Below are 23,613 nucleotides of genomic sequence, written 5' to 3' on the forward strand. Positions count from 1 at the left end.
TTAAAGAACAATCAGACTCTGAACAGCCCCCGCCGATGAATGCTGGGATACCTCGTTAATGTAATCCATTTCAACCGCTGCTTATCACACGTCCCAAATTTGCTATGGGAGCACTCGAGCTTGGCACCGTTCTAGGATTTCTCTTTTTTTTCTTGCAGTTCCAGCCTGGACAATCCTCAGAGGTTTCATCGCCATTCGCCTGTAATATGGAATGGTATAAATAGACCACTTTTGGCAAAGGACTTTGGAGGCGTGCTGGGGACAGCGGGGGTCTCTACTCCCGTCCAGTTTCAGCACTCTGTGCCTCTGAAGGGCATATGGCGTGGAGGTCACCTGAACGGGGCCACCTTCAGCCATGCGACCGTGACTGTGTAAACAGTCCCCCGAAAGCTCGTGCAATTCCCATTACTGATTCCACTCCACTTCCATCTTTTTGACTTTGTTCATTCTAGAGACAATGTCAAAGCGAAGCCTCTTCCCTGTCCTCAAAGTTCAGGACAATCATAAAACCCACAGTTTTCTTCTCAACCGATTCGTGATCTCCAACCATGTCAATCTTTTATATATCTGGTCACACTTCATTATTGGGACAAAGAGACAATACTGTTATTGTTACACTGAAGGGTTAGGAACCATTTTGCAGTGAAAACCTGCACAGTGAGTGGCTCCCACAGTTCAACACCCTTTGCTAAATGTCAGTGGGTCACAGGCATCACTGAGCTCCAATCATTATTGTACAGACTGGTCACCATGTGTATCCACATAACTAACAATTTAACCATAAGCGAATCTCTTTTGCACAACTTCAGTCAAATCCCTTATTTAAGAGGACTACAAAAAGTCTCTTGGGATTCAAACCAACAACCTTCAAACATAAAAAATACACCTCATTATATACTATGATAGCACCTTAGCTAGATGAATGCCTGTTTACATTTAGGGTTACGCAGTCCAAATTACGGCCTGGATACAAAAACACATGCAAAACACTTTCCATATTGGGTTACAATGGGACACAGCATTTTATTCTTCAGTGTGGGAGGGGTGGCAGCTCAACTCCCAGACATGTTACGTACATGAACATTCAACTCACTACCAAACCGCAACAAACTGGGGGGAAAATCTCACACATTCCTGGCAGAAAATAAAATACTGACAAAAACAGAGAGCTGTCCTACTGGAATCCAAAGCCTGCTAAACCATAGGGTCCTCCACGTGTATTTTCTCCCACATCTCCTACAGGATGTGACCACCCCCACCTATGAAAAAAATCATGTTTAAACCACGAGTAAAGGTGTTACATAACTATGCATATAATAATCAGCATCGGACAATGCCAAACAAGATCTGTATATGCAGCAATTAAGAGTGATGTGTGTGTGTGTGTGTGTGTGTGTGTGTGGTCCAGGTATACCCTACCTTGTGGGGACCAAATGTCCCCACACCGTGATGAATACCCGTTTTTATTTATTTATTTATTTATTTATTTATTTTACCTTATGGGGAGATTTCTGGGGAAAACTCAATTTTATAAAAATCAGTGACTGCAATGAAAAAATAAAAATGCAACTGTTTTGTTCGGTTACTTAAAGTTATATAAGGTCAGGGCAGGGTGGGGGTTAAGGTTGTCATAGTTAGCGTTAGCATTTTCCCCATAGAAATAAATGAGAGGTCCCCATGAAGATATGATTACACGACTCTGTGTGTGTGTGTGTGCGTGTGAGAGAGAGAGAGAGAGAGAAGAAGAAGAAGAAGAAGGAGAAGAGACTGTGTACGAGTGTGATGATTTAAAAAATAAAAATCTTTCGAACATGTCTCTTTCAAAGGTCCTTTGAGGGGGTGGTTATTACACAGCGGCAAAGCAATCTGCTGCTTCCAGATACTGCTAATCTCGTTACGATCTGTTATTCAATAAGATTTAGGCCTAAAATTAGACTGTTTCAGCTACTGCGGTCTTCTTAGACCATGTCCGGGAAAACTTCCCATTTATTAAGATTTATGTTTATCAAGATTAGTCCACATTAGGTTTAAATTAGCTTTTAATATAATTCGTTTAGATTTGCACGTTTTTAGAAGGTAGTGTTACATTATGCCCTCCCCGGCAGGACCTGGCTCCCCCCTCCCGAAAAATCTCCCGTGCGTCTCCACTTCTGACATTTGCACCCTGCGCTATACGCCGCTACTTTAAAACCACATGCCCCCCCCCTCGTCCCACGCATGTAAACTGGAAACATTTAAAATAGTGGTTGAGTCTTTCCCTCTGCGATCATCTAATGTAGTTTTCTAAGGTGATTGAAGGAATAAGGTATGTATGAAGGAATAAGGTATGTATGAAGGTGTTGAAGGAATAAGGTATGTATGGTGCCAAGTTGATCTATTCTACTTACCTGAAACAAGAAAATGGGGCATAAAAATCCTTAATATCTGTGAAATTAATGGCAGTGGATTCTTGCATTTGTTATGGGATTACACTTTGAAAATACGTTTAAACATTTTGCAGTATCTGTAGGATCCGGGACTAGATGGGTGGATGAAACACCACTTTTTCGTTCAATAATATATAAAATCTAGTCGGAGTGCATTAAAACTGTATATTTACTGCCCCCTACTGGCGTACAATCTTTACTACCAACGGGAGTGGTTTCGTCACAAATTTTGATACGTGAAAATGCCATTATTCCATAATTTGGAACAAATGGCTTTAAAGTTACCAATGTTTTATGGCTAACAAATGTCTTTAATTGAAATGCATAGCATATTAATTAACGTATATATGAAAGGCGATTTGGGACAGTTTCCCTGATAGTTCATGCTTGATTTTTGGTACTCTTAAAACATCTACCATTCTGACAAACACCTTAGCATGACTGTTTTGTCACTTTGACGCATAAAATAATGAACATCTTCTTAAAAAAAACTTTCCATTTTATTCATACCGCAACCTTACATTACAACATTCCACTAACATCTATTGAATATACATATAATTAAATGTTAACACGTATTTTAGTACCCAGAAGCACAATGCATAAAACCTGAAGTGACTTGACAGACTAAATACTCTTTCCCCTCCTGCGCACCAGAATTTAGCGTCATTTAATCGACGGATGTGATGTCATCTTGGACATACGTCAACCAATCAGCGCCCGCAGCGCAGAATTCGAAAATTAACGTGCGGAAGTGCTGTGTGTAGAGGGCTATGGTTGTCCATGGTTTCTTCACTATTAAACGTCTACGAGATTGCAGATAAACAAAAGGTAATGTAGTGTTTTGAGTGGTGTTTGGGCTTGAGGTTGTGAGCTTGTCTTAAGTGGATGGATGTAAGTGACGTGGTAATAAAACGGAGCGTTTTAGAGCACTTTTCTGCTTATTTGGATGCGACATGAAAGATCGCTGTATTTATTGCTCGGTAGAGAAAATTCAGAATGGTTATTCAGGAAAATACCGTCTTTATGTTTATGGTCGTTAGTTCAAGTTATGATCTGGTGTGATGGTTTGGTGTTAAGCCGAGTGAAACTGACAGTCGCTGTCTTTAGGTACACCACCATGGCGAGGGAGCGGGTCAACAAGAAGTCCTACCAGGAAAGTCTGCAGAACATTAAAGGAAAGATGAAAGAAAAAAGGAACACGCGACTGTCCATCGCGTGTGCAGCCAGCAGGGGCGTGTCCAAAATGAAAAATAAAATCGCCAGTGAGAACAACATTTTAACGCCTAAGTTCTATTTGGATAGTTTTCATTTGTATTGATTTTGTGTATATGATATGGGTTTTACTTTAATTTTATGGATGGGTTAATAGTTATTCAATATTTTTTCAGGTAACAACCAAACTATACTAAAAAACGTCCAATCCAACAACAAAGCTCTGGCTTTGGCACTCCAGGCAGAGAAGGAGAAGGTGCGACAGGCCCAAGTGATAATCTTGCAGATGAAGAAGGAACAACAGGCATTGATGCTCCACATCCTGCTAATGAAGAAGAAGCTGAAAGACTATGAAGCTCTAACCAATGCGCGGGTGAGTTTTACCTCAGACCCCTCCATGTAAATTAACAAGCATCAGGTTTAGAATCGAATCTTCCGCAGGACTGAAATGACATTAAGTCTGATGTTAGCTCTTCAGTCTGATTTACAATCAGAGTTGTTTTCATTATATCCAACGTGAGAAACATTGTAGATTGTTTATTTTAGTACTATGCTGGACTACAATAAGAATTAATCATGTCTCAAAATATAGTGATTTTGGCACAAGCAGTTCCCGTTTAAACACAAAATGCACTGACATGCTTCTCTCTCCATTGTAGAATTTAACCGCAGAGGTCTCTCTGGGTCATCCTCCCTCTCTCCATTCCCTAGCCAGGTAAGATAATGGAAAGACATGGAGACAGTCTGTACATTGTCCCCCTCTTCCACTCATTTGTACGCTTTGCTTTGCTTTAAGTATTAGAACCTTTTTGGTTTGCAAGATAAAGCATGAATATCCTGTGTCTGTTAGTACAAAGGTTCATAAAACACAATTTTTGTATTTGCCAGGGATACTCTGAATTGTGACGGCAAAGAGCCAACAGACCCACGGGAGCCTTTGCCGAAAGGTATGTCCTCCATGAAAGTATAGAGACAGAAGTCCTTTTGCATTTATTTTATTTAGCAGATGCTTTTATCTGAAGTGACTTACATTTTTGAGAATGGATGGTCACGCTGGGGTTTAGGGCCCGATGGTGAAATCACTCTGCCAACTGTGGGATTTGAACCGGTAACCTCCTGTTTGTCCTAATCCGTTGAGCCGCACACTTGTCAATTAGATCATGCATGCATATAAAGCTCTGGTAAAAATTGAGACTGCTGGTAAAAAAAAAATACTGCTGTCTTAGAAACTTCAAGCATCCTGCAGTGTAGCCTTCTGCCAGCAGAACCAGGATTAAACCAGGATTTCAAAATAATAAGAAAGAGGGGTCTCATTTTTTCAGATCTGTATCTGTATTTGTGGTTTTTTCCTTTAGATGCATCTCCCCATCCAGGCAGTCTCGTCGGTACTGCTTGTAGTGACCAGGCCATGTTGCCGAGGACTGTGACGTCACGGCGACGGCGGCCCGAGATCAGGAGAAGTTCCGCTCGAAGGCGGTCGCTGCATGAGCGAAACATTCCGGTGTCGTCGGATTCTCCTGTGCTGAAAGAGAATGGGAATGCGCATTTGGACGAGAAGCCGGCAGAGTCTGCAGCCCCACAGGTGCCTGTGGAGGACCTGGACACTTTCTCCATGGAGGTGAGGGCAGCTGAGCAATCTACACCCAAGGCCCCCACCCGGGCTCGCCAGGATGCACAGAAGAAGCAGCAGGCGGGGCCCAAAAACAGGCCGGAGAGAGGGCGGAAACCGGACCGAGTGCCACTGAAGAAGCCCTGGGAGAGCAGCAAATCCAGGGCCCGGTCCAGGAGCCGGGATCGGTCCAACACGAGGAGGAAGCCAACCCCTGCCGAGAAGCTTAATGTGTCCCTGGGTGGAAATGACACTTTTGACTTTGACTGTGAGGAGAGTGTACACGTGACACCCTTCAGGGCTGCAGTTAAAGCCACAGATGAGGACGGCCCAGAGACGCCCATCCGGCTGGGCACCACTGTGCCGGAGGAAGATGGGGTGCCTTCCAAACTCCCCGGCCCGGCTCCAGTCCCCCCAGCTTCTTGGGACACCTCGGACTCGGAGTCTAGCTCATGTGAGGATCAGGACGACAGCTTGTACATGCCACGCAAAAGGACCAGGCATCCTGCCGGGGCTGGGAGGGACAGAGCCCAGAGTCCGCCGCGGAGAGCCAGGTCCAAGAGGAGGTCTGCTCTGCTGGTGAGGGCACTAGGGAAGGAGAACGTCTCACCAACCCAGCCCCAGGCTCAGGGTAAGTTTCCAAATAACCAGAAGGTGTACAAGAACACTTGTTCTCTTTAGAATCTTTTGCCTGATCCTGGTGTTGGTTGTTTTCCAGCTCGGAAAAGGGAAAAACAAAGAATTTTCCAAGCTGTACCCTGTGATGTAAAAGCTGTTCCTGCATTTGACCCCATGGAGGTGTCCTTCCAAACTCCAGGTCTTCAGCCTGCGGAGCAGGTAGAGGACAACCTCTCCGGTAAGACCTGGCGTGGGGGGTGGAAGGAACGGACGTCTCCTATGTTCTCCCATGAATGCATCGCAACGCTGCCATACTCAACACAATGAAAATTCGGCGAGAAAGCGCCGTGTTCACAATGCATCCGATGAAAACAACACAGACTATTAGGATCTCTGAATAAGACCATTATTCAGGAAACAGTCATGCTGTTTAACAGAACGTCTGTGGAATTCACCTCAGTGCAGTCACATTGCTCTGATTTACGTGCTTGGTCTGTTTCAATCAGCTCTCCTGAATGACTTGGCTATTATTTATTCTTGAGAAAGCGTGTGAGTTTATGCATGACCATGATGAACTCGTAATAGACAGTCTTCAAATCAACAGCCAAATCTGTGTTGGTCATTAAAGCTCTTATCTTGCTTCAGCAATTCACCCGAACCTCCCCTTATGTAGGAGTTCTGCTTTCCTTTACTAAATCCCTATTAAAATTGGCTGCAGCACTGAGTATTTTCTGGCCTGTCGGCACGCACAGGTGAGCAGAACGCGGCGGCTCTGATCCCCGATGTGCCAGCCGTACGGGAGGCTGTTCTTCGTGAAGACGGTGCCCTCCGCACGTTCACCGCCCAGGCTAATGCCCCCCCGGGCCGCGAGAACTATATCCCAGAGACGATGCAGAAGAAGATCAGAAAAAGTAAGGTCACTTTGGGGCTGGATACCTCTCACCAGGGGAGGGGGACCTGATCCATGGAGAGCCGGTGAGGGATTGACGTCTCAATCAGCCAATAATAAAGCTCTGGTTATCCGCGGAAGTCTTGGGGGTCCACTGTTACTGGCTGGCTGGGAGACCATCCCAAAAACAACAGCGTCTCTCCATCAATCGGGGTTCCCACCCCTACCTCACACTCGCAATACCAATATAACTCATTTTTGTTATTTTAGATTGTTGCACTCTTCATTTGACATCTCTGTACCGGGTGTATTTTGAAATAATCGCATTCGTTTGCTGTGTAGCGCATTTTCACGAAATCGTGTATCAGCAGAATGCGATTAGACCTTAACTGCTGTACAAAGACGAAACACTAACTGGGTATTTTATCAAGATTGAGTTATGACTGAACTCTGGTCTCATGCTCTTTTTACCATTAATTGGTAAAAATAATACCATTTATTTGAGGAAATATCTTAATATATGTGCATTTATAGCAAAAACTTCGAAGCCCTTTTTTGTTAAGTTTGTATCAACGCAGTTACCGGTTTGCTTTTGTAGGACAGTATAGAACATGAACCTTTCATTGTCTAACGCAACCGGCAGCCATCACTGTCTGACATTTGTCCCTTCATAACCGGGAGCCCATCACCATATCCCACGCAGGCAGGCTGTGGGTCCGGGCCAGCTGCAGGACGACTCCATGTGACGTGACAAATCTCTCTTCTGCAGCCTTCCGAAAGTCCTCAGTTGGTAGGCCACGCCCCTCCAGCACAGACTCCACCCCTGTGCTGGCCCGTAAGCGTCGCTGCACCATCACCGTGGACTACAAGGAGCCCACGCTCAGTGTGTGAGTACCGCCCCCCCATACACACAGCATTCATTGACTGTGGCTATAGGAATTCCAAGCAATTTCCATTCCAGTTACTCATTGATGGTAACCTCCTTTAATGTCCACAATGGATGGAATGTTTCGAGTTGGCAAATGTCTGCAGTTTATCAAAACTGTAATCATTTAGAATGCTAATCTCAAACGCTTGACCCTAATATATAAATACTTCGGCAGTTTTTTTTTTTTTTTTCTTCCATTGCTGTGCAAAACGTTCATATCTCCCTTTAAATGCTTCTCGCCCGCTTGCCTTCTGGCATGATTTCTGCGGCGGCCTGCTCATCCACCCGTCTGCTTCCTGTTCCTTCGCAGGAAGCTTCGCCGAGGAGACCGGTTTACGGACACCAAGTTCCTGTGCTCGCCCATATTCAAGCAGAAGTCCAGGAGGTCGCTGAAGAAGCAACCGAAACTGGAGAAGTACAACGAATCCTTTGTTGGTTGTCGTTGAATGGAAAGCGGACTTGGAGTTCTGAGACTTTTGCAGTAATCTCACTCCCTCCTCTGTGGCCACCGTTCTTCTGAAGTGTGGTTCCATTCGCTTCTTCAGTCCACCGTTCTTGGCTTATAGTCGGCAGTGGACTCCATCCTTCCATGGCCCCAGAAACCCATTAAGATCCCTTTCTGGACTGGAGCCGGCTGTATAAGAACCTTGTTACAATGACCATTCTTAAACACGCCTTTTAGTGTATCTGGTATGTCTGTCATTGTAATGAAGCACTATATGCACAGTGATTTGTGTTTGGTAAAATCCAAATTCTGCAGTGCTGACTGGGTCATGTGGCGCCTTGCTGCACGAGACCTCGAGCCCTTTTTGGGTTCAGGAGTGTTTGGTTAAGTTCTGCGCCAAACCAATGCCGCTTATTAAATATTTTTAAATCCTATTTTAAGTTAGCCGTAACTAGGTAGCAGAAATTGATTCATAGTCATGTTTTACTTCGGTTCTTAAATGATCAGTCCTTTTTTTAATTCCTGTTTTTAACCGAGTTATTTCTGAGTTTTTTTTTTTTTATTAAAGAAATTTTACCATACTATCTTATGTAGTCTTCACACAAATTCTATTTAAATTTTCTTTAAAAGACAATTTTGGCATTCTGGGTGAAGTTTTAGCTTTTACATTTAGAAAAGTATGTTATGCTGTCAGCAATGTGTGAGCTGTATAATATCCTGACATGAATTAAAACCAGTACACAGTCTTTTCCAATGCATTTCACTATTTTAATCATTCTATAAAATATGCTATATCTTTTTAAAAGCAAATGTAGAAAGGTCTTAAAATATTTTTTTTCTCACGTTACAAAAATCCAGATCTTTCTAAATATTTAAAAATACAAACATACAAAACAACGAAACTACTTGTTATTGCACAATCTTTCATAAACAAAGGTATCAATAGTTATCTGCGGCATAGACCTTAAGACAATAAATTAAGACCTTTTCTTCAACGTTGCACTGATAACCCTTGAAAATTACATCACATTGGACAGTAATCATACTCTACATAAATTAGCAGTAAGCGTGCATCATTATTCATTCTCATGGCGCATGGTTAAGAAACGCTCTTTCACGCCGGTTGCATATTTGCTGTCGCGATAAATAAATGCTTTCTGCCCAACACACTGGCGATGCCTTTAGTGAAAAACGGTTGTGAGTCTCAAAAAGTAATTTCCACTTGTTGACTGAAAACAGAACCGAAAATCGAGTTTGAACAGAACACAGTTGACAATCCAACCAGGTGTAATGAAAAATACATCTTTTCATTTTTGGCAGGTGGGACCCTCAGATACACAAACTCGCACACGCACACCTGCGACCTTTGACCTGTACACACTGAGGGACAGCGAAACGCCATACACAATCCCCATAAAGCCATGCACTCACATTACACTATAGAAACCTCAACTCCCGTGTCTGGATTACTGTGGACAGTCTTATTTCTTGATAAATGTACCAAGGCTATTTATAGATCCAGAAGAGTTGGGTCTAGTGTCCTCATCCACATCAGTGATTTAAATTTTGTCTTAAAATTTTCTGCTTATCATGTTTTCCTGAGTTAACGGAGGGAAAATTATGCACCTTAAATCTCCTACCTTCCCAGTGGATCAGCGACCTTGATTCCCAGGATGCTACAAGAAAACACTGGGGGGGGGGGTGGTTGGTTACTGGGGATTACCAGGGATCCCTGGTCCGTTACTTCTCAATCAGGCCTGCCTCTTTAATCTTGTTGTAGAAGAACTTCTCCAGAAGGTTGGCGCACTTGTAGTATTCGCTCTCCGGGGGGTTGTACTCGCGGCAGTTGGTGAAGATGCGCTGCATGTCTGCCATGAACAGCTTCTTGGTTGTGTAGTATCTGCTCCTCAGGCGCTCACTCATGGTCTTCAGGTCTGGGCAGAGAAAGGTGAGGTCATGGGTCTGGCTCACACTCAATCTGACTGAGTATTTTTGAGCCACTGATACTGCACATGCTGGCCTGAGCTGCCACAGTTGAAGTGCAGTACAACACAAACAACCTAGTTAATTAAAAACAAAAGAAAACAGCCGTCACAACAAAATGCAAGAGCAGAAATCTGTTTCGCTGCTGTGAAGTGTAGTAGTTTCCTACAAGCCTGTCAAGCCTCAGTCTTCAGTAGTTTAAGCACACAAATCATTATACTTTCATATAAATATTTTTCAAACTTTTAGTTTTTTGTGGCAAAGGAAATATGTTTAGTTACAGCTCTTTAAGTGTTTAGGGTAAATACTGGGACAAACGGGGATGTATATTTTTTAATCTATATCTTTACGCCTCTGTGATCTATTAACCTCAGCTTTCAATAACCATTTCTTCCTTGCATACTTTTGGTTTTGGTATGAAAGCTAAAATAATATTGTTATTGGTGTACTTACTGCGGTTTTACAGACGAATATGCTGCCAAACTATATCATGTTGACGTTTTGTCTAACAGCAGATTTAAAAAAAATGATTGCTACCATTTATTAATTTATTGATGCCAGAGATTTTTTTTGTTTTTTATTTTAGTCACTTTCATCCTCCATAATTAGGATCATGTTTTAAAAGAGAAAGTAAGAAGCCACAGAACAGCTGGCAACCATTAATCTGAGTACCGATGAAGTGACTGAGTACCACTCGCTTGTTCTGTACATACCCATGGGGAAGCGGATGACCTGGTAGTACCCTGGAGCCTCTGTTTTCTTCACCGGTTCCATGAAAGGCCAAGCATTTTGGTGGTTCTGTTCAAAAAAAAATAAAGTTACGTGGTGCGACGAGTTAATTTCTTTGTTTGTCGCATCCGTCAGAAACCTTTAACCAGTCATGTTAATCAAATTTAACCTGGTAATTCTCATAACACCATGGCACTGCAGGGAAAAATGCAGAAATAATAAGCAATAAAAACGTATAATTATAATGGAAGAACAAATGAAAAGGTTGAGTCGGTGTAATTATTCAAACAATAATGACTGGCTGCCTAGAAAAGGTCCAGTCGGCTGTGAGGCTGACTGACAGCTCTGGTACTTGATGGGCTTATAAGATACATGACATAAGGGTACATGCATTACCCATAAAGTTTTCTGTCTAAGAGCGTGTACCAATGTATCGCATGTTGTGTATGCAAACGGCCCAGCAAAACATCACAGCTAAGAATCCCGACGGCCAATTAAAGTCTCTTACTGACAAATCCCGCCAATGAGTGACAGCGTTTCGTTTTATCATCCTGATGCTTCATGAGCAACGTGATTTATAATAGAAAATGGGCCGGTGTGTCCAACTGCCTCATAGCTGTAAATCTATCTGTCTGTCAGTCTGTCTGTTCCCCGTCTGTCTGTCGTGTGTTAGCACTGCGGCCCATCCCACACGCCTGGCCGTCCGTCAGTGTCCATCTTCTCCTAACCTTCACATGCTGCAGAATGTTCTTCAAAGTGCCATATAGTTGATCTGGGTCCTTCACTTCCTTTCTGTATGAAGAAGCAGCATTAAAATGTTAAAAACTGACATTAACTTCAGCTATAATAAGTCCTACTGTGACAAATGCATCATTCACTTTAATGAAGAATTAAATATTAAAATAATACCTGAGGTGGGGATTTCAGGTCCAGAGAGTACAAATCCAGACCAGGATTTTGTTTCAGCCAACCAGTTGAGTATAAAGAGTCACAGAGTGCTGAGCTGGTTGGTTGAAACAAAATCCTGGTCTGGATCTGTACTCTCTGGACCGGAAATCCCCACCTCTGGATACTACATTGCGCTGTAATGACATGCTGCGTTTTTCATATCGGCCTGTGTGACACAGTGCTCCTGTGTGTGATCCGTGTATGAGGCTTGATAAGCGGCAGCTGCTGAATCCCAGCAATCGGTCAAAGGACAGGCTCACCCTTTCTCTGTGGGCTTCCAGCCGGTTTCACCTGCGAAGAGACCACACTGAGTCGGCACCCCCGCTACACGCTCGGCATTCCGCTAGATTCCCCCCCCCCCCCCACCATAAATCCACACCATACTGCCAGCGGAGTTCAGCTTGAGCCAGTGTGAATGTTCATGACACTAAATACAAGGCAAACCTTAATCTGGGGAGGGGGTTCATCCCATTGCAGTATTCTAAGTCTCTGCCCTTCAGTCATGGGAACCCGAACACCCAACAGAAGTACAGGGTCATTTAAAACTAACTTTATTACATGACCTCAGAGCTGAAGTCACACCACCATGACTACTCTCAGAATCAGCAAAACTTATATGGAGATATATTATATGCAAAGGTGGACATTTCAGGTCCAGAAAGTAAAAATCCAGACCAACAGAGTTTAAAGAGTCACACTTACAGAGTAGTAAGCTGGTTGGTTGAAAGAAAATCTTGGTCCGGATTTTTACTTTCTTGACCTGAAATTACCACCTTCGATTTTACATATAACCAATCTCTACTGCACCCCTTCACTTTATATTTCAAAATAAAAGTCTGCAAAATCTAGTTATAGCCACATGCATTATGATCATGAACTGTAAGTACATCACGATGCACCCTGAGGTTGCATGTACTGCTCTGGTTCAGCTATGGCTGAAAAGGGCCACATGGCCAATTATGTGGTGTGATGTGACATGACATGACAAGATGTCCTGGTACTTGGATGACCAAGCACACAAGTGTGATGGAGTGTCACTTAAGAAGCCTTACGTATTCCAGGAATGCTCTCTATCGGAATCTGCCGGACGCCTTCCTTAAAACAGGAAAGCCCAGGGTACACCTTTCGGATCTGTGCCTGCTTGCGCTCAATCAGCTTCTTGATGATCTGCAGAAGATGGATTAAAAGGATTGGCGAAATGGCGAGCCTAGCACAAGAGGCTAACAACTACAGTGCTACAGAAGTCATCCTTTGCCCTGCTATGATTTTTCACCCCCCTAAGGGCACCAACCCAAAGCTTTGATTACAAGGTCTTATTTATGCACAGGGCACATACAATCATTTTCCCTAAGTAAACATTTAACTCTGGGAAAGTGCTTCCTTGGACAGTGGAAATTCATATTCAAAGAGAACCCAAGACCTGGACCTCACTCTGGTCCAAAGCCCCCCCCCCCTTTCACAATACCTCCTTCTGCTTCTTGATGATGACGGAGAACTCCGTGTAAGGGATGCTGGGGTTCAGCTCACACCCCATCAGTGTGGCTCCCTCGTAGTCCTTGATATAGCCCACAAACTTTGCTTTGGGCACTTTGATGTCTTTAGAGAAGCCCTGGGGAAGGTATGATTGCATGCAGGAAACGTACAATTAGAGCTTTCATTCATTCTACATATCATTTACACCATCACCTTTTTCATGTTTCATTAAATTACAACTCTGCCAATAACAGATTTTAATACATTTGCTTTCATGTCATGTATCTCATATATTAGCATAAATCACTTGTCATAAATATTAATGTGCCAGAACCCTATAAATAATAAAATTCCAGTTACATATCTGCTGATAATATGTGCCCCACAAGGCTCTATGAGAACGAATGCGTATGCTGAACTGCACTGCCGTACCACAGTATTAAAGTACGAGGCTGGCCCAACCCTAACCTGCTTCTTGAAGTAGCCGATGGCATACTCGTCTGCGTAGGTGAGGAAACTGAGGATCTCGTGTTTGATGTGATATTCCTTCAGGTGGTTCATCAGATGAGTCCCGTAACCCTGCAGGAGACAAAGAAACAACGTCTCTGCAAATCGTGCAACAACTTAGTTTTTTAAAGCACATCCGACAAGTGAAGACAGAAAATCCGCTCCGCTAAAAAGATTAGGGCACATTTTATTACAAATATTATAACAAAAATATTTTTAACATTGTGGACTATTCTGAACGTCACCACTGCTGCCGATTGCAGGTAGACAGCCTGGCATTAAAAGCATGTGTAAAATTCATGTGTACATACTTGTGCATTGTCTTGAATTGTCTTGCATGTGGTGCTTTTGTGTTATACCAGACCACACCCAAGACAAATTCCACATGTTAAACATACTTGGCCAATAAAGATCCTTTTGATTCTGATTTACAGGCATGTATTTGCAGCTATTTATTTAGTAGATGGTTTTGTCCAAGACAGAGTACAAAGCACGCAGGTAATAAATCACTAAACACAAATATTATTGTAAGTACACACTACATGTACAGAAAAGGGTTGAAGAGTCTCTGTAGACATGTGGGACATCAGGCTCTGACAAAAACAGGGAGAGTCCTGCTATATTACGCAACAGGCTTAATAATAGCAATATAGCAAGAGAATAAGCCACTCCTATTGGCTGCTCGCCTGCGGGTTTTAGATTCGCCTTCAACCAAAGCTGCCATACCAGCTGCAGTTCAGACCAGGTAATCCATCTGAAGGTAGGCAGGTCTGGGCCTGGCCAGTGCTTGGATGGGAGACCAACTAGGAAAGTTGGGTTGCTGCTGGACGAGGTGCTGGTGTGACCGGCAGGGGGCGTGGGTCTGGCTGCAGAATACTGGTAACCTCCACATTGGGGCTGGAGATCACATGACCTCTACATAAAATTGCTCCCTTTCAAGTCTAGTTTCCTAATTACCCCCTATATCTAACTGGTGAATTCTCTCCCGCCCCCTTTCACCACCTTTGCTACTGTGTGGTGAGCGTACTGGTGCAGAATGGCTGCTGTCGCATCATCCGGGTGGGGGGCTACACAGTGGAGGTTGTTGAAGTGGCTCCCCATTGGTTCTTTAAAACGCTTTGGGTGTCTTGAAAAGAGCTATATAATTGTAACATTCATTCATTATGTCGGGGTGAGTTCCTGTTCTTCCACTCCGTGTCCCTTCCCCATTTGTCGTCCATTTCTGTTCCCTGCCTGCATGATGCCTCGTCCTCGCACCATACCTGCCCGGATTCATGACACACTCATTCACTGAAAGCTGGCAGGGAGAATGATAGCTGAGATACTAAGATATAATCAGAAGATTGCTGGCTTAAATCCCAGTGGTGCTATGTAGGACGGTTAACTTCTTCGATTACTTGGGCAAGGGCAGGTCTCACATCCTTCACTCCACATTAATCCCTGAAAAACGTGCTCCTCTGAACTATATGCATGAGTGCTTGCAAGATGCTACAGTACATCAGTGGGGAACGGGCCTTAAGATGTCCCCCTACCTTGACCTGTTCGTTGGAGGTGACCGCGCAGAAGACAATCTCAGTAAACCCCTGGGACGGAAACATCCGGAAGCAGATGCCCCCAATCACTCTGCCATCTTTGATGAGCGATAGCGTCTTGTGTTTCCTGTCAAGAGAGGAAATGTTTATCCCTAACAGTATTATATAAACAGAAATCAACTTTCAGTCCTTAAGCAATATGCTAACCTATACCCATTTTGCTTGTCTACTTTCTATAACAAAACAGATAGCCTTTGCAGTATGTCCTTGCATTGCTGTGAAACAACAGAAAATTGGTTTCTATAGACGAGAGACTTACGGGTCGAACACCAGCCTGGTGATGTACTCTTTGGGCATGCGGGGCAGCTGGTGGGAGAAGACGTTCTGTAAGCCCACCAGCCACATCATGACCTTCTTGTTGGGCTTCTGGTTGAGCGAGTTCCCAATGACGTGGAACTCGATCACACCGCGGCGCTCCTCAAGCCGGGCAGCCTCGTCTCGTGCCGAGTGGGCCGACAGCAAACTGGTCTGGGGGGGGAATAGAGGGCTCATGTTATACGTCAGACCACGGCCATGCGTTGTTAGACACACACAGTAGGGCTAAGAAACAGGCAAGGAAAAGGCACACATACACAAAGATGAAACAAAGACACTGACACTCTGATAAATGCATGTCTTCTGCTTTCCTCATAGTAATCTCCGAGCTGGTTAATCATTGCTTTTTACTTGCTATCTTTTAGTTTACCTACCTAATCCATTAAAGTTAATCACTAGGTCAGGTTTAATGACACACAGGGTAATTAAGCACACACCACCATCTGCTATTTATTTATATTTGTAACATTTGTACTACCTACCTCCGGTCCAAGCATGGAAGGGTCTGTGATGGTAGACATGACCTCATTAATCAGGTCAAGCGGAATGTCACCCATCACTTTCGGCCTCTTGGCCTCCTCGTGCATGAGGGAATCTGCCGGCTTCCGTTTCTCTCCTGCTGCAGAGTGGCATGGCAACAGTGAAACACAAGACCACAATGACCAATTCAATAATCGTACCATAATGTCCCGTTTGACTGAAGAAAAACACTGAGAGTCCCGAACACATTACGGTCCCTATGAAAAGCTTGAAACAAATCTACAGTACCTCGGCTGGGCTCAAGAAATTGCACGGGTTTGCGGACTGGACTGACACTCCCGCAGTTCAGATGATCCACAGTCAGTGGGCTTGTGCTATAGGGAAGTGGTCTGGGAGGTGCGCTGATCACTGACAGAAATTGAGAAGAAACATGACTATACCATTCTTAAGAAACTACTAATCAGAAAGCATGTAACAGTTATAAATGAATCTTGTTTTTACTGCTGGGGTTCTGCACGGAACAGTCTTGGGTCCTGTTTTATTCATCCGCCATATATTATATATATATATATATATATATATATATATATATATATATATATATATATATATATATATATATATATATATATATGAATGATGCTCTTTCTCACTGTGAGTTTCTGTTCAAAAGGTTCAGATATATCAATCAGCTACAGTTTGACCTTAATAGGTTAAAACAAATGTATTATTTCATTAGTGAATTACAACCGATGTACAAATCTGAGTCACTGTCAACAAACAGTTAATTCTATACATTTTTACAAATGTGCAAATGAATTAGGAACAGCATCTTGCAAATATTTAAATATAACCTGATTACAAAAGAGTTCGTATTAATAATTTACTTGAGATTATCTAGCCAGAACTGGCTTTAGATGTAAATCATGTTTTTCCTTTAAGGCAAAACAAATGTGTTCTTTGTTATTACAACGACAGCGATTAAATATGCATGCTGTCGCCTCCGTTTTACAGGGTCTTAATAACTGTTTATTATGCTTCATTATAGTTCATTAAAAATTCAGAATGAAAACATAATAACTGTTGCGGAAGTCATTAACTATTTGCAGGCAGCGCCTGTATGTGATGCTGTTAAAGGTAAATTACCCTCTTATCTTAAAGATTTACACCCCACTCAGGTTGACATTAGCGGTTCACAGTTATGCTAAAAGGTCACTCACAGTATGAATGTTTCCAGAGACTGAAGAGCACCAGAAACACAGCAACTACGGACGCATGGTCAGCTGTAGTTACGGGAATGAGTGTAACTCCATTACATACAATACAGAAATTGCCATATGCGACTATTAAAAACGTATGTCCTTGCTGTGCGTTCTGGGCACAGTTCGGTTGTGCATCACTGATTTTATTTTCTTACTGGATCAAGCGTGCACAGAGCTGCTTGCGACGTTGTTCAGATAATTCTAATCTCAAAGGACCTTCCTGGTTAAATAAACTGCAGGTCAATAGTCCTTGAGCAAGGTACTTGACCTGAATTGCTTCCGTAAAACATGAAAAGCAGGACTATGCAATTCGTGGTCCAAGCCCTGCTGATTTTCCAGCCTTCCTTTACCTGTGAGCCAGGTGTGAAGCCTCTGGCCAATCAGGATCAGTAATTATTAAACTGACTACCTGGGAGAACTTAAAACAAGGCCTGGATTTGGAAAGCATAAAATTCTCCCAGCATAAAAGCATAAAGCATAATATTCTCCCAGCGGCCATCAAATGCTACAATAAGTATCCCACCTGACCCCTCTCCCCTCTCAGTCACCGGCCCTTTAGAGCATTGCATTTAAATGTCGCACACCTGATTTTTGCACATTGCAATTTAGTATCGTATTGTGTCCTTTGTACAGTATTGTGTCTTGTGTCTTTCGTACATGTACGGTGATGTCACTTTTGGAATTTCCCTCAGGATCAATCAAGCACTACTGCTACTTCTAAAATTCTAAGCATACACATGACATTGCAGTTTATGTAGGTTGTTCTGGATAAAACTGCTGTGCAGGAAAACAGCTCCCGCTGCGTATTAGATCGACGGAGGCAGCACAGCGGCTCAGTGTTTCCCACTGAGCCTCACAGAGGGTTTGTGTGGAAGGGACTGACACTATCCACCCATTTATAGGGGTCAGCTGGCTGGCCAGCTTACCTGTGTGAACGGGCACCTGACTACCTGACGTCCCCTCGAGAAACTCCTCGCTCCAGATGGGGGAGTTGTGGCTGTACACCTCTTCTTCTAGCATGGACAGGAACCTGCATAAGTTCACATGTAAAGCGATCAGGTGGAAAATGTGACAATGCCACACGTGTCCTGGTGATGCTGATTGATACGATCAAGCTCTAGAGGAAGTGTGAAAGAAAGCAACGCAGGAGACAACAGGGTTTAGACAGCAGGCGTGACCTTCACAATGAGAAAGATGAAGGGGTGGGAGTCTGTGGTGGGAGGAGTCTTTATTTGGGGCAGGGCCTTATTGAGGCAGAACACTTGAGAGGGCGGAGCCTACTTGGGGAAATGCGTGAGGATGAGTGTGCGCTTCTCCGGGGGCAGCTTGTCCTTCTCCTGCCGCGCCTGCTCCAGCAGCTGCTTTCGCATCGCCGTGAACACGGAGCGCAGCAGCGTCCGGCCGAACACCTGCGTCGTCTCGTACCGCGGCAGGCTGTCGCAGAACTGCGGCACTTTGCAGTAGCACAGCCACCTGCGAGGTCGCCGAGAACATGCAGGCAGACCATGTCATCAGCTCTGCTGCAATGAGCAGCCAGCCCCGTTATTATCAAAAATGCAAGTAAAAATACCGGGGCGTGGGAACCAGCTCTGGGACGTCTGGGCAGATCTCAACACGTCTGTTTATCCCTTAGTGCCACACAACGAGCCTCAATGCCAGAAATGTGGCAGCAGGCATGGTGTGGGACACTTCCAGCACGGGATAAGCTGGTGTCTGAGGAGGTCAACTTGGGGGCCACAAATAAAGGGCATCACCTTTGTGCTCTGCCCTACTTGTTCTCACTAAACCCGCTACCATGTACCGCTCACCCACTATAGACTGGCAGTAACAGCCATTGCTGAGTGCCTTTTCCCTCATGTCATGACCTGCTGCCCGTTACCTGGGATACCTCAGTTATATCTTACACTGAGAACCAGCACCAGTGGACGCCAAAAGCAATCCTGTCAAACTTGGCTACATTCTGTCCTGCAAAGAACACTGCCAATTTCATTCTAAAGTCTTAATTTCTGCTTTTAATCAACCTTTTTCTTTATTTCCGTACTTTTCTGTCTACTAGCATATATTTTCAGTAGTAATATTATAATTAAAAATCATTAAAAATATTATCGTAATATTTATATATATATATTTTTTTTTTTTTTTCCTGTTACACCATAATAAAACATCGTTTCCCCCCACTTGCTTTGGACAAAAAGTATCCAGTAAATAAATACATTTTAATGTACCTGCGAAAATAACATTTTTAAAGATTTTTTTTTTTTTTACTTATCTTCATGCAAAGAAAACAAAAATGTTCCTTTTCAACAGTTTTGGTAAGATCTGAAGCAAAATCCGACAAATCTGACGGTACATCGATGCCTCATCGTCACCCAGCGGCCACTGACCTGGTGTAGTTGACCTTGTACCCGGCGGCGTCGTCGCCTGGCGGCCGCTGTCTCCTCTGAGACGGCGACTCTAGCGGTAGGTAGTTGATCTGGTTGAGGAACATCTTTGCCAGTTCTACGATGGTCTGCCTCTCCTTGCTGGGGAGGTGGCTGAACTTGTACTGAACAAAGTTATTTACCCCCTGTCAGCAAAGACGACGATAACGAAACAGAGGGTTACTAAAGACACACCGCCATATCCTTCACATGACATAAGCCCAGTAAAAAGGAGACGAGTACTGATCTCAAAGCACTTGCCTGTTCAATGCTGGGCTTTTCGAAAGGCGGGCTCTCCAAGGCTCCTTTCACCACTGGCTTACCCATCTGTAAAATGCACTTTCTCAGGAGCTGTGGAAGGGAGAAACATAACAGGCAGAATTGGTAGGTCACTGGTTATTTCACTGCGAATGGTCAGAACACTGCAAAGCCCAGCATGAAAAACGATGATGTTCCCGGTACTAATACCACCTGAAAGGCAGGGGGCGCCATTAAGGTTGCGAAAGCTAGGATGGAACATAACTGGACTGGTCTGGGGTTGGGGACCAATATGATATGCTTTCATGGGGCCCAAAATTTGTAATGCTATCCCTGCTGCCAAGTACACACAAATTTTGAGAAATACAGACATTCCGTAGGTTACAGTGGGTCGTGATACAATATTTCGACTGTATGACGTGTAAATGTTTTTCACTTTCAGCACATTATTCAATAAATTACATGAGATATTCAACACTTCATTTTAAAATAGGCTTTGTGTTAATGCGTTTGCCCAAATGTAGTCTAATGTAAGCATTCTAAGCATGTTTATAAGCTAGACTATGCTATGATATTTGTCAGGTTAGTTGTACTGTATTAAAATACATTTTCGGCTTACGATAAGTTTATCGTAACCCCATCGTAAGCTGGAGAATGGCTGTATTAGCTATTTATTTTCACTATTCATTTTCACTATTCGGAAAATCCTAGCTCTTGACCTGTGTGTATTACCATTTCTAAAATCTAAAGTTAAATAAGTGTTTAGGAACACCACCCAGGAATGTACTTTGGAATCTTCATCAGGTTTTAAAAAGCAAGCTTTTCTTTCTTTTTCTATAGTAAGAAAAAGTTAAAATATCTATCTTGTCAGGATCCTCCATCACATACTGTATAGTGTCACATGGTCACGAGTGACCATGAATACAAGCATAGATAAACAAATCAGATGATGCCCAGCCCAACCTACTTTGAAGAGAGAGAAGTACACTTGTTTAGTGTCCGGATCTTCCTCCCTGTGCACACAGGTGTAGAGGTACTCCACATCCAGGACGATCCCCAGCAGCCTGTTCATCTCCTCCTCTGACACGTTCTCCAAGTGAGTCACATGGTCAGCTGTCAGGCAAGCGGCAGGATCAGGAAGAGGCGCGAGATATCAGCCAAAGACAGGCGTTTACAGTGTGTCCCCTGCCAGCCCCCCGCCTCACCTAGTGCATGAGTACAGCTGCGGCAAGGCTCAGTCAGGTTCACGGCTGCAGACTGCTGGTCTGTGCTCGGAGGTGTCGGTGGGGGATTCTGGCTCTTCCAGCCATTGCATTTGCATGCTCCCTCGGCCTGGAAGACACATAATACACAATGGAGGCTGTGTGTAATCAGCTAGAGCCCTATATGAGCATCCCAAGATCGCACGACCGTTTCTTAAAGGGCGACACTCAGCCGACCCCACAACCCGTTATGACTGCAGAAGGTACAGTTAGTGTCACTGCTGAAGGCAGACGGACACATGTCTAATCCTACCATCCAGCTCGTAGAACCACCCCCGGTGGGTGAGATCTACAGAGGGGCACCATCCCCTGCACCCCAACAAATGGTATAGGGAGCATTCTACCGTGACTTTGCAGGGCTAATTGAATGAGAACCTTAAGGAAAAATAATTGAGTACCGCTGGCAAAGAGGCTGTGGACGACTTTTGCCTCCTTGAAATAATAACCAACACAGACGTATCCAGCAAGCAGGAAATTCTCAAACCGAGTTTGAGGAGAAACCTAGAAAAAATCCTCAAAAGTATTTTTCAGAATATGGTATTCTCTATGACTTTTCATAGATGTTTACTGGTGATGGTTACACAGTTCTGTTATGTGACCTCTAACTGTCAGTTTTGTCATTTTTAAATTTGTATGTATATTTAAAATGTTTATGGATATGTTTTTTTTCTCATGTCGACAACCACCTCATGTTGTCAACAATTTGTTTACAAATATGGTAATTGGTGAATGCCAAACGTTGAAAATGCCAGCTGCCGATATATGACATTTCACGTAAGCGCGGGCACATAACTGAATGCGGGAATAAAACACGAAACTGTGGCAAAAGTTTGGTTTCGTTTCTGCTGACGAAGGCGGAGAAGATGGCCGTGCCTGGCAGCACGAGGGACCTCCGGCCTCTCGCGGGCGGCCCGCGCGCTGCTGGCGCGCTGCTTTCCGTCTCCAGCCGTAGGCAGAACGTGCGTTGAAGAACAAAAACAAACTCCGCCCCCTGAGCGCCCCCCCCACCCACCCCCTCCCGCAGCTGTCACCCTGTCAAAACAAAGACGGCGCATTCGGACGGTGGAAAGAGCGCGCCGCTATATACGCCTTTATGCCGCACGACGGGTCGTGCAAATGAAACATTACGCTGCTGTGACATTTCATCCGGCGACACCAGCCGCGGCGGCGATCGCTTAACCCCGAGAGCTGCAATCATGCACAGTCAAGCTCCACGCTTGACTCCCAGCCAAGTGTGTGTTTACGTCCACTCCTCCCCCTTGACACTATCAATTGCATAATGTATAAACCTTGTTTTATAACATTAGCTGCGTAGTTACACACTTTCTCGACCACTGCATTTTCGATAACTGCAAAAAGCGGACCAAGTGTGGCATCTTGTCATGAAATTATTTTATCTTGACACCTTGTAGATTATTTGATGAGCCTCCAAGCTAGTTATGTGTCAAACCCGGAGTATTCGCGGAGTATGGGGCTCGCTACTTACGCGGACCTTCACTCGAGCCTGGAAAATTGATTAGATCTTACCTTGCAGGAGGAGTACACGCCGAGTTTCTCTAGTTTCTTCGGACGCGGAGAGGAGCAGAGCTGCGCCTTTTTCACGGCAATACTATCAGATCCAGCAGTTGCACCGGAGCACTCCGTTCCTCCAGCTCCGGGAGCCGCAGGAGTCGAACCCGCCGCTCCTACTGCCGGAGAGCCCTGCTGCGTGCCGGTGCTCTCGGACATCCTGGAAAGCGACCCCCAAAAAGGAATCCCGAGTCGCAAGCGCCAGAAGCCCCTCTCTATTCCTCAACTGTGGGATCAGACATGGCGCTCATCCTTGTTTTTTATGTGTCATTGTAAGCCTATCGTTCCTCCACTAGGGGAAGACAAAATGGATATTGCGCTATGATTCAAAGGGGTCACAAAAATGCAACCATTTGTGGAAAGAATTTCAAGGTCAAATGCGATCCGTTAAACGGTGGCATCGTGCCGCACTAGCAAAATCTGAAAAGCCAAGTAGGTTTGTTTTCAAGCAAATGCTGGCAACACGGAACAAACTCCACTCTGCCCTGTAATTAGTCAACTACACTCATAGTTTTAATTATTATTAAACGCAACTAGGTTTTGCACCAGAAAACGTAATGTACAGTGGGATTGTGGCATTTTGTTTACAATAACGCATGCTGTAAGTGTTATATTTTAGGGAAAGTCCATGTCCCCCTCCAAATTTTTTTTGTCCACTACACGTAAAAGCCAGTTTGTTGTACCG

General features: G+C 44.1%; 2 protein-coding genes across 5 annotated transcripts; one reads left to right on the forward strand and one right to left on the reverse strand.

Annotated features, from left to right (window-relative positions):
• The first annotated feature begins 3,119 nt into the window (after positions 1-3,119).
• On the forward strand, positions 3,120-8,888 carry sgo1 (shugoshin 1). 3 transcript variants are annotated; one of them, XM_048992869.1, is made up of 10 exons: positions 3,120-3,257; positions 3,537-3,691; positions 3,818-4,014; positions 4,301-4,356; positions 4,530-4,588; positions 4,997-5,881; positions 5,969-6,106; positions 6,621-6,779; positions 7,461-7,644; positions 7,996-8,888. In XM_048992869.1, the coding sequence occupies exons 2-10, from the start codon at positions 3,547-3,549 to the stop codon at positions 8,129-8,131; spliced, it is 1,959 nt and encodes a 652-aa protein (XP_048848826.1). In that variant the 5' UTR covers positions 3,120-3,257; positions 3,537-3,546; the 3' UTR covers positions 8,132-8,888. The 3 variants fall into 3 exon arrangements, with proteins under 3 accessions (XP_048848826.1, XP_048848825.1, XP_048848828.1); XM_048992868.1 differs by lacking the exon at positions 3,120-3,257 and adding an exon at positions 3,265-3,320; XM_048992871.1 differs by lacking the exon at positions 3,120-3,257 and adding an exon at positions 3,265-3,320 and having other exon boundaries at positions 7,527-7,644.
• Positions 8,877-23,411, reverse strand: kat2b (K(lysine) acetyltransferase 2B). Of its 2 annotated transcripts, none has more exons than XM_048992867.1 (18): positions 22,887-23,411; positions 21,303-21,429; positions 21,065-21,210; positions 20,101-20,190; positions 19,804-19,985; positions 18,701-18,892; positions 18,346-18,449; positions 16,446-16,565; positions 16,160-16,293; positions 15,622-15,830; positions 15,303-15,429; positions 13,732-13,842; positions 13,256-13,399; positions 12,843-12,957; positions 12,051-12,081; positions 11,571-11,634; positions 10,827-10,911; positions 8,877-10,064 (listed from the first exon to the last, which is right to left on the reverse strand). In XM_048992867.1, the coding sequence occupies exons 1-18, from the start codon at positions 23,085-23,087 to the stop codon at positions 9,871-9,873; spliced, it is 2,376 nt and encodes a 791-aa protein (XP_048848824.1). In that variant the 5' UTR covers positions 23,088-23,411; the 3' UTR covers positions 8,877-9,870. The 2 variants fall into 2 exon arrangements, with proteins under 2 accessions (XP_048848824.1, XP_048848823.1); XM_048992866.1 differs by having other exon boundaries at positions 16,160-16,296; positions 22,887-23,410.
• Between the last annotated feature and the right edge of the window lie 202 nt (positions 23,412-23,613).

The sequence above is a fragment of the Brienomyrus brachyistius genome, chromosome 23 (assembly GCF_023856365.1).
Source record: "Brienomyrus brachyistius isolate T26 chromosome 23, BBRACH_0.4, whole genome shotgun sequence".
NCBI lineage: Eukaryota > Metazoa > Chordata > Actinopteri > Osteoglossiformes > Mormyridae > Brienomyrus > Brienomyrus brachyistius.

Bases quoted from the DNA above. Each gene is read 5' to 3' on its own strand.
- sgo1 (XM_048992868.1), top strand. The intron at 4,015-4,300 runs GTGAGTTTTACC...TCTCCATTGTAG, and splicing joins AAGCTCTAACCAATGCGCGG to AATTTAACCGCAGAGGTCTC. The intron at 7,645-7,995 runs GTGAGTACCGCC...GTTCCTTCGCAG, and splicing joins AAGGAGCCCACGCTCAGTGT to GAAGCTTCGCCGAGGAGACC.
- kat2b (XM_048992866.1), bottom strand. From the start codon at position 23,087: ATGTCCGAGAGCACCGGCACGCAGCAGGGCTCTCCGGCAGTAGGAGCG. The intron at 21,211-21,302 runs GTGAGGCGGGGG...CTTGCCTGACAG, and splicing joins CAGCTGTACTCATGCACTAG to CTGACCATGTGACTCACTTG. The intron at 16,297-16,445 runs GTACTGTAGATT...GCCACTCTGCAG, and splicing joins ATTTCTTGAGCCCAGCCGAG to CAGGAGAGAAACGGAAGCCG.